Raw genomic sequence first — 10,692 nt, 5'->3', positions numbered from 1 at the left:
GGCAGCTGCAATCATTTTGCGGCCGGGCGAAAGCGTGAAAAAACAAGGGATGGCATTCATTCAAAGAACTTCTTAATATATATATATGCTTATATATATATGAGCAACAAGTGATCCAATACACCAAGAATCAAAAAAACCTTTTAATTTCTTTTTAGATATCCTTAACATTAATTTCTTTTAAAAATGGTGAGCTCGCTTACCTTTAGGACAGTCGATTTCATTGTACATTTAGTCAGTAACATTAAGTGTAAGTCGATAATTGGCGAAGTAAATTGACTATGAGGTCGTTTTTTTATGGACTCATAAAAGTTCTCATTGATTCAAAAGAAACAAAGTTTTATTTCACACTTTCTGCCACTGTCGGCTGAATGCAATTTCCGATTGTGAAGAGTTGAACCCGTGAAGATCGATGTTTCGCTGATGATGTTTGCTTAGTTTTTGGTGTTTGGCAATATTCGTTTTATGCACTCGACTGGAGCCCGATTTTCGGATGTTTGCTCGTGATTATCTAGCGCTAAGCTATGGCATTGACTACACACACTCACGCGATTCTACAGCCCTTCCTTGCCGCGACACGCCCACTCACACGCTATTGCCGCCCCCTCCGCTGTGAGCGTCCTGTTTGCTTATTAATTCGAATTTTGGCAAATATTCACGCCGTGCCGTCGGCTATTTTGGCACAGTGTTTGTGTTGTTTTAGTTTTCAAGTATTTTGGCCCGCCAAGTAGTGCCGAATTCGCGGTCTTACTGCTCGCTCCTCGCAGCCTGCGGCGGCTTATTTTATTAGTGAGATGCGATTTATTCGCAGAAGTGCTCGTGTGTTGATTTAATTTACACTTTGCGTGGAGCTATCTCCGGAAATGTGTTCTGGTCGGGGCTCTTGATTTTATGATCTAGCAACTATTTTAATTACTTAATTACGTACGGTGCAACCTTTTCTGTGGGCAATCGGTTTAATGAGGCTCTCTGTTTAAACTATTGCGTAATCGCAGCGTTGTACAGTCTATTTTAGCCAATGATGTAGAGCTCCATAATGTTATAAAACTCACTTCAATATGACTATGTACCTTGAAAGCCAAGCGCGTTGCGTATACGCACTGTGGTCAAAGTGATTTGAGCTACAAAGCGTACTATGATTTTAATTCGGCATTTGGCTGTCATAAATAAAGTGCAGAGTGCTCGAAGTGCTCGAAGTGCTGGAAGTGCTCGAAGGCTTACCAGCTGTGAGTTGGGACTGCAGTCGGCAGCTAGCAATGCCAGTGGACCAGCGGACTGAGTTTTTCTGGCCACATGCTCGCCAACTTGTTACACAAACTCGCATACACACTCACACTCGCCGATGCGTGGCGACCTTTTTGGCGCCAAAATGAAATAAACAGCCTTTTCTTTTCACATTTGCTCACTGGAAGCGGTCGAATTGGACTAGAGTTGTTACTGTTGCACACACAGGCCTGCAAATCGCAATTGGCCGCTCAACTAAACAGCAGTTAAGTTTGTCGGCCGAGGCAGCAAACAAAATTTAATGCAAAATTGCATACACACGACCCGACGAGCGACTGCGACGATGGCTTGGCTTTTGCGATGGCATTTGCGATGGCTTTTGCGATGTCGATGGCAAAGGATACAGCGATGAGCAGCAGGAGCTCATTGTTGCGCTTGCCACATTGAATGCGTTGCGTTTTATGGCGGCGTTAGCCAGATGCGACGATGCGACTACCGGCCGCATTGCCATTGCCAGCTCCAGCTTTCAGGACACGGCCACAGACACAGATACAGCAACACGCACAGGACACGGCACACACACAGGCGCAGTCACGGCACACGGACAATGGCGACGTCGGAGATGAGCAACAGTCGGCTGGCAGCGACGAGCGTCCTTACTTCCGCGTTCAGCTCTCGTCGGGTGCTGGGTCCTGGGTCCTGGCTCCTCGGTCGTCGGACGTCGGACGTCGGCTCACTCGGCGCTCTCCGCCGAACTCGGCCAGCTGTGTTTTCAACAATAAAAGTTATGCAAAGGACGAGATAGCAGCGCAGCGCCTAAAAGTGTGCAGCACGAGTGTAAAAGCCGCCGCAGCCATCGCTCATTGTGTGTAAGTCCGCGGTCGACGTCGGCGTCGACGTCTGCGTCGCAGCCATTGACGAGCAGCAGCACAGGACTCTCCAGGAGATGCACTGCCTCCGCAGAGCTTCGCGGAAGCTTTGCTGTTAGGGGCTTCCCCTAACGCGCGAGGGGGCAAAGGTCCCCTGTTGGCTAACAGCAGGTGGGAGCTTAAAGCTGTTGGTGAAACCGAAAAGCTTTGGGAGGGGAGTTAGGGTCCCTCGGAACAAGAGGAACTTTGAAGGGCAGTCGGATTCAGTTACTCTTTAATGTAAAATGTAAAAAATGTAGACACGATTCCTTGGCTTTATTCACTTATACCTCTTAATTTGTTCTTTAAGCTGAAATCGATATATGATATTCTAAACAAATAAGATAAGAAAGTTTTAAACTTTAAAAGTTCGAAATGGATAGTACTTACTTTGTACGAATTTTATTCCCTGTCACGACTAAGGTGTAAAACTCTCAAAAAAAAAGCATTTACACATTTGAATTACAGAAAAGCTCCTATAACATTTGAGGGGAGTTTCAGCTGGGGGTTCAAACATAACACAGTATCTCAGGGGTTGTAATGTTAGCCAGATTATCTATCTACCCCTGAACAGACAGGGGTAGAGGACAACTTGACGAAACTTCTGCAAGTTACAGCAAACAGGGGTAGTTTGCAGACACCAAGAGAGCGGGGACAATTGGAGAAGGGGTGGAAAGAGCGCAGCTACAATCTCTGTTAGACATTTGGCATGGCAAAATGTAAGCAGATAACTCAGAACAACATTGAAATCGCTAAGCAGGCGGTGGAATGTGTCTATTGGCAGAAATTAGAAGCTGATGTTTTTTTTTTTTTTTGTATTTAAAAACGTAGGAATGGGACAAAGTAATAGATTTTATATACATTTAGGCTAATTTCAACTTAATTGTGAGCACTTTTTCACTACTGCTGTTAAAACTGACTTTGTGAACGCGATGCTTTCAGACTTTTATGGCTTAGCTTTTCAACAACACCACCTAGCGGAGCAGAGCTTTGGGCTTGGGAGCCTCGGTTGCAACTATCGTAAAACGCTCGTTTTATAGCCGAAACTTGCACCATAAAGTGCACCATAATGAAATTGCACTGAACTACATTAGAGGCTCCTTAGTGGGGGGAGTGGAGCACCCTGGTCCGTTCCCACCTGTGCCCCTCACTGGGTCAAGACGCTCCCTCGCGCGCTAAGCACATATCTTTCGACAGACCCTTAATTTCCTAGAATTCGCCCGACACTTTCATGGTATTCATGACTCCTCGGATGCTCCCACCCATGTTCTACAAGTACAACACTCGCAGGTTGCCGCCGTGCGAGCAGCTCACGTATAAATATTTTACGACGTCCTTCAGTCATTTACTTTTATTGCAATATTTGCTCACTCAACGTTTATGATGATCATTTTAAGCCATTTTTATGGCCAGCTGCTGCCGTCGCTGCTGCTCTGCATGAATCACAGTCGAGCTGGAGCGGAGGGGACATGTGAGTGCCGCCGGGTCCCTTTCATTTGTGTGTCTGTCTGCGGGGAGAAGGTCCACCAACGTTGCTAAATATTTGTCTACCTCCAGCTGCCGGCACTTGGCTACTTTGCTGCTTTTTATATAAATGGCAGCTCATTAAATTGCTGGCATCGTTTTCACCAGCCGAGGGGTCAAAAGCGCAAATTGGCCAGGTGTGTGTTTGGGTGTTGGGTGTCGGGAGTTGGGAGTATACGTACTTAAAGTATATCAGGCGCAAGGATTCTAATTTGCACACAACACTGGTGGCCGGCAACTTCTCACCTCGTTTGAGCTGCTGACCACGTAATGAGCTGCAACTTTCGCACTTGCACGTGCCTTGTCAGTCCGAAACTATGTCAACGGCCGGACCCTGGATTGTAACCAGTCGAGGCTCCTGACTAAGGCCGAAAATTGTGTTAAAGTTTCCGGGCACTCCACTTAACACTCGATTGCTAAGCCCCAAGCACTTTCGTCCTTCCGTTCACTGGGTTCGAAAACTGCTTGATGGGATGGCACAAGATGCACTTCATTTGATTTAAATTGATACGATGTCGGCTTGCATTTCATTTGCCAAATGGAAGGACTAAAAAGCGGCTTGAAGCAGCCCCAGTTATAAGTTATAATGGCCTGACCACAAACTCCCACTTGATGTCGACCGAAAGACCTGCTCAAGTGCTTGGCTGGCATTTGAAAGCAACATTTTGTCAACTCAATGGAGATTGAAAAGTCACTTTGTGCGGAGTAGTTCCGTGTCTGTGTGTGTGTGTGTGTGTGTGTGTGTGTGGGGTACTTGAGATTTCCAAATTACAGTTGCACAACATACGAGGCATACACTTAGGCGCACTTAGGGCCAGAAGCCACTTTGGGGTTATCGATGACTATCTATGGCTGGCTCACGTGCCGGCAAACTTTTCCACTGCCGCCCATTCGGCGGGCACTTTGGCCGAGCGCCTAAAAGGCGGCTGCAGTTTTTGTCTATTACTTTCAGTGCATCCAACTGTCATTTTGTTTGTTTCCCGCGCCGTGGGCGGCTGTGCTCCAGTAAACTTTGCCGAGTCGGCACAAGCAAAAACGCTGGCGAAGTAACACATGATTGGAGATTGCCGTGGTTCGATGGCAAAGGCCTGCAAACTTGTGCAAAAGTTTAGCAGAGCGAAGTCGGGCTTAGTTTCTAATTCAATTTGTCAGGCAGCTTTGGCCCGGTTACCCTCCCCGAAAGTCCCTGCCAAACTGTCCTCAATAATCCAAAATTGACTAACCAAATAGAAATCACACACAACGGCAAGGGCAATGAAGCGTTTATCCCATGTTATTCAATTGAACATTTGCGAAAAATTAAACACAGTCTGCAGTCCGGTGCACAAACAAATGCAGAATGTGCCCTTGTCTGCACCCCAATACCCCAATACCCCGGTACCCTTATACCCACTCACGCCCACCAACAACAATTGCAATTGCATGTCCCCCGAACCCGGGACAAGGGAACACGGACGGGAAACCCCGACGAAACACAGTCCATTGCACACACATCGACATCGACATCGACATTGACAAGTACATGGGCATAATAAAGTCTTGGAATTTATTTTTATGTGCATATAATAGAGGACTGCGCCCTCGCCCTGGCTATCTGGCACCCTTCCCCCAGAGACGCATTTCATCTGGCAGAGCGGAACATTTTATGGGTCCACAAAAAAACACTCACACACACTGCAACGCACCAGGAAACAGAAACGACTCACGTCGTGACCAATGCGTTCTGACCCGGGCCTAGTCCGCAACGAATTTTCGAATTTAGCCAATATTTGCTTAGTCATTTGGAGATTATCCTAATTGAGAATCTCGGCGTTGGGCTGGGAGTGGTGGTCGCCGGGGGTGATGCCCCATATCGAGGGCTGTCGATAAGACTGGCCCCAGATAGATAGATGTGTGTCCCATCCTGGCAGCATTCCGCAAATGAAGCGGAACCATGGAATCGTCGCAATCAAAAGTGGAGGACACTGGGAGAAATGTTTGTGTATCGTTTCGAATCAGAGCAGCATCCAGCATCCAGCATCCAAGTGTCCCCCTCACCAAGGCTGCGAACAAATGAAACTCAAACAAAGTCGGATCTTGACCACTTTCTCCCCCATCTGTCAGTCTCCTGTCACAATTCATTACGAGTCCTCAATGCCGGCCAAAAGAAAACATAAATAAACTTTTTGTTTTAGATTTCGTGACAAATGTACAGAAATGGCCAACCCCAAACCCTCTCCGTTCGAGTCGGAATTATCGCTGGAAAGAAAATATTTGCACAGGCGAAAGGTTCGGGGATTCTGGACGGGCGGACAAGACAAGTGTTCGGACGTTCGGATGGCTGGGGCCACGCAGGAAGCCGAATGTCGGGGCTAAAAAGGATTACTTATCGCATATTTTGACATAAGTTAAGTTCATCAGTGAAATACGAGAGTCAATTGTGCGGCTCGGGGGCAGGAAGGGGGAACGTGAAACAAGGAGAGGGGAGAGGGGGATTAAACCAATGTCCAGACAGACAGCGGGCCAAAGGCGTGTGATGGGTCAATTGTGATAAGCCGAATGTCCGAATGCCACCCCCGACTGCTCCTTTGTTCTAGGCCCACTTCTGGCCGGCGTTTATTTGCATTCGCCTTTGTTTGTGTTTGCAGTGAAATCGAGGCAGGACGAGCAGGACGAGCAGGTCGAGCAGGACGACTGCAAAATTGGCAAATATCCATCGAACAATTGACAGTTTAGGGGCGGATCCCGGCAAAAAGGCCGACAATTGACGGCCAGCATTCTGGACATATGCAAAGGGCCAATCCCGGCTCGGGTTATTTACAATGTGAGCGGAAAGTAATGCCCAGATTTCCAGCTGCAGAAACGGATTAAGCTCCGGCTTTAGTTGTGGGTCTGTGTGTGCTTTTTGTGTCAATCAACCAAGAAATCAAAGGGTTTCCTGAAATCCTTTCTTAAAGTCCACGCTAATTTTGATTTTAAAACATTCTGTAATACTGTGTTGTTTGATTTATATAGATAAGCGAAACAAAGACGCCTAATTGGATTGCAGGCTCTTTAAGGCCACTGACTGTGTGTATCTTGTAGTTGGCTTCCGGCATCTACGCTGATATCCTGAGGCCGAGCTAGTCAGCCCCGAGCCATTCACAAGTCAAAACAAAACAAAACAAAACAAAACACGACCAAGTGCGCGCCAAACAACAACTACGACTTCGAAGGCAGTCCTGTCTGCTCATCCACAGCCGCGCCTGGTTGTAAAGATATAAAGCCAGACAACTGCAGCAACAGAAGGAGCCGAAGGAGCAAAAGAGCTGGCCGGAGGACAGGAGGACAGGCGGTGGCTGTGTCCTGGTCCTCTGGGTTGTCAGCTGCAGCGGCGGCGATTTGTAGCGCCACAAGGATAATCACACTTTTAATCGTGATTTAAGTTTATGGCGCTGGGCGCTCGTTTAGTTTCCTGTTACTTGTTACAAGTTCCTGGCTACACGACGATGCATCTCGCAGCGTCTGCCATGCTGTTTGCCACTCCGTTCTCACGACTTCATCGCAGGCGGGAGGAGCTGTCTGCTTGTTAAGTTTGCCGCTTTCAGTTTTATATTTTTTAATGATTTTTATTGCATAACTGGCGGCGTCTGCCCGACCTACGGCTCATCCCTGGCCTGCCAGGCAATTGCACTTTGCCACATTTTATGGCCCTCCCGAGGAACGAAGCCAACAATGGCCAGTGATGCTGCTGCTCGGGGGCCCCAGAAGCGAAGGAGTAGCTTCTCATTTCGGGCTGGCTTTAAGCCGGAGACAGCAGGAATAGATACACTGTACTCAGTGCTGTGGTAATTCAATTCGACTTGGATAATCACGACGAATTTCCACTGATCCGCACTCATTTCGGGCCCCTTCGCCTCGTCGCTGACTGCACCCACATAAATCTCGGCACCGCACACCTTTTCCAAGCTTAATTTGTTGCTAAACAAACTCTCATTTACCTCTTGCTCGAACGTGGTCCGCTCTCCGGTCCGTTTACCTTTACAAGTTATAAGCACTCACATAAATTTCACTTACTGCCGCCGGACTGGGCGCCAAGTTCGAGCCTCGTTTCCATTGCCTGAGACTGAGACTGAACCTGAAGCTGGCTCTGAGCTCTGAGCTATGAGCACTGAACCCTGAGCACCTGAGCACTGAGCACTTTTTGTGAGATGTAATTAGAAGGAAAGCCCGGCAACTAGCCAACTTGAGGAGTTGCCGTCGGGATGGGAGGGGATGGCCCACTTGAAATGCAAATTGCGTGCAAATTATGGCAAGCTGGCATCCAACCAGGCAGGTGAACAAGTTGCCCCTCGTCCGCTGTTTTCCTGATTCATTGCGAGGGTGCAGGAAAAGGAAATATTACTTGGGAGTTCCGGGGAGTTGTGTTTTTAATTGCCGGAGTCCTAATTCAATTTGCGGCCATGCATTTTACGCATCCTCTTCTTTGGAAGCTTCCTAATTTCAATATTTCATAAAAAATCCTTTTGAAATCGACCCACCGCAGGATGTTGAGGAGACGTTCATACGAATCTGGCTAGTCTTATTCACTATTATTCTGGTTTACTATTTAGTAAGTGCAAGTGTGATGAAAAGTATTTAAAACGATGTAATAAAAAAATAGTATAACTATCCATGACCTCTAGTTATAATAGCATTTAGTCCCATCAGGAAATGAGTAAATCAGTTTTGGTACGGATTAAGTTATTTTTAAACCTTTCTAACCCAGTTTTAATAATTTGCCTTTTCTCATTGTTTTTAATTTCAATAAACACTTAATTATCCTCTGCTTAGGTAGAAATTGTCTTCATCATAGCTTGATTAAGATTATAAATCGCTCTTGAAGAGCACCACTTACCGTTGTTATGAGTTAGGAAGGCGTTTTCCGCTTCCGAAGAGGATGATCCCTGGTTGTCATTGTTCGCGTTGGAGGAGGATGATGAGTTGGAGAAGTCGTAGGGATGAGTCAGACTATTGGTGCCTGCAGCGGAGGCAGCCAACGCCTTGAACAGGTGGGCGGTGCGCTGCTGCGTCTGCTGCATCTGTTGCTGCTGTTGCTGCTGTTGCTGCTGCTGCTGCTGTTGCTGCTGCTGAGGCGGAGGAATATAGGGATTATTGTAGATGTTGCGACTGTCATTCGATGGCTGCAGGTTGTATTGGTTCTGCTGCTGCTGAAGCGTGTTATTGGCACTCAGAAGACCGTTGACCGTGAAATGCCGGGATTTGGCTGAAAGAATAAGATGGAGCGGGCGGAACAGCGTTAAAATGGCAACTTGTAATGGATGTGGAAGGGGAGCGTAACTTTTTTCCATGTCACGGCAGTTGCTACTTTCCCCGCTAAACGCCGCCACCTCCACCTCCACCCTCCTTGCGCCTAATTGCATGCATTGAAATATGCAAATGAAGACCAGGGTGTGCGAGTGTGCGAGTGTGCTCGCTTCAATTAAAGCATTTTCACTGCCAGCTCGGAAAGGTTTGAGGTTTTCACTTTTGCTCCGCTCATCGCTGTCGCCTATTGTTGCTTTTCTCATATGAATTATGCATGGCAACAACAACAACAACAACAACAACAACTCCATTGTTGTTGCTGTTTTGTGGAAATAATGTTGACGCGGAAGCTGTGATAATGAAGCGGCCAAAAGCAAAGTGTCGCCTCGGCCTAAACCCTCCCCGCCGCAGCCCACAAAAAAAAAAAATGATGCTAACCCTTTCAATTTTCCACAAGCAGGCCGCTCGGAAAAGTTGCTCCTTGCGGCTGTCCGCAGTTGTTGTTGCTGCTCTTTGCATATTAATTATGCATGTTTTGGTTGGTGTGAAGGCATCAACACATTGTTTGAATTTTAAGCAACACAAGCGACAAAATTAGGGGTAAACTGCGTGTGGAGAGGGTGTGGGTTTTGGGTTTGTCCTCCTTTCGGGCTGTTCGCTTGGCATTCACACTGATTTGTTCGGCTTTTGGTAGCCAACTGTGTAAATATGAAGTGCAAAAGATAACGAGCTAATAACTCTGTTAATTTTGGCCTTGACGCATGTGTTCTTTTGTGTGCGGAATGAGTGAAGACCAAGTTACTACATAATACGTATATGCAACAAATTTCCCAATTTTAAGAATCGCAAATATAATTAGACCTGGCTTAAAAGTAATAATTTAGTCTTGAATGTTTGGCAAGCTGCGTCGAAATATAATTTTATTTCCAAAATATTTTTGGTTAGCGCGACAACATATAAATTGCACAAAATTCGTTGTTTGTGAGAGATTCATAAATAAAGTCACGTGATATTTATTCTACTATAATCCACAGTGTCCTGTTATAATTTTCAATCACTTACTCAATAAATTCAACCAATGAATTTAATGTTGAATTTCCTGCAAGTTTGGAAAACAGATGTTAAATTTGATTGTGATTCATAGATAAAGTCATGTAATTTTACTGTTTTGTAGTCCATCTATTATATTTTACACCTTCTACTATTTTAAACCACAAAATCATACCAATATTTGTCGTTTACTACATTTTTATGCCTCAATCAATTGACGACAGCCGAACAATTACCCTCTCGGTATTCATAGCAAACATGGTGGGCTTTAAAGGTCAGTTCCACTTGCTCGTAGCAAAGCCATCAATGTCTATTTCCTGGAGATAAAAATTCTGGGGGCAGCACGCGTCGCGGTTTAAAAAGCAATGTCAATAAATTTTCACTAGAACGAATTTATTGGTAAATCCCCGCCGTAGGCGGCTTTATGACACCAGGCCAGGCCAACTGGAATCAACTCGTTGAGGCTGGGGCAAATCTGCGTCTGCGACGCGTCTAAATGTCAATAAAAAACACATTCGGCTACCCAACGATTTCCGATGGGAAGGGGGGGAAATTTGCCTCGTTTAGCGAGGGAATAATGACACAAAATCGCATAATTCGACGAGGCAGAAAGGGTTCCAAGGGTTCCAAGGGTTCGAGGGTCGAAGACGAGGCCCACAACAAAGGGGCCAAATTGGCGCCCCAGTGAAAGTCAGGGAGCAGCGTCCAAATGGCCTGATTT

The 10,692-nt window shown here is 46.3% G+C and overlaps 1 protein-coding gene across 1 annotated transcript in view; it reads right to left on the bottom strand.

Moving 5' to 3' along the window:
* Positions 1-7,273: 7,273 nt before the first annotated feature.
* Positions 7,274-10,692, bottom strand: part of LOC128259881 (rho GTPase-activating protein gacU) — a 59,454-nt gene continuing 56,035 nt past the window's right edge. Inside the window, exons 5-6 of the mRNA XM_052992496.1 lie at positions 8,512-8,880; positions 7,274-7,653 (exon numbers count right to left, since the gene is read on the bottom strand). Coding sequence (XP_052848456.1) covers positions 7,274-7,653; positions 8,512-8,880 — 749 coding nt within the window. The remainder of the gene's footprint in view (positions 7,654-8,511; positions 8,881-10,692) is intronic.

Source organism: Drosophila gunungcola, assembly GCF_025200985.1.
Source record: "Drosophila gunungcola strain Sukarami chromosome 3L unlocalized genomic scaffold, Dgunungcola_SK_2 000009F, whole genome shotgun sequence".
In the NCBI taxonomy this organism is placed as follows: domain Eukaryota; kingdom Metazoa; phylum Arthropoda; class Insecta; order Diptera; family Drosophilidae; genus Drosophila; species Drosophila gunungcola.
This window is presented reverse-complemented; position numbering and strand designations above follow the sequence as displayed.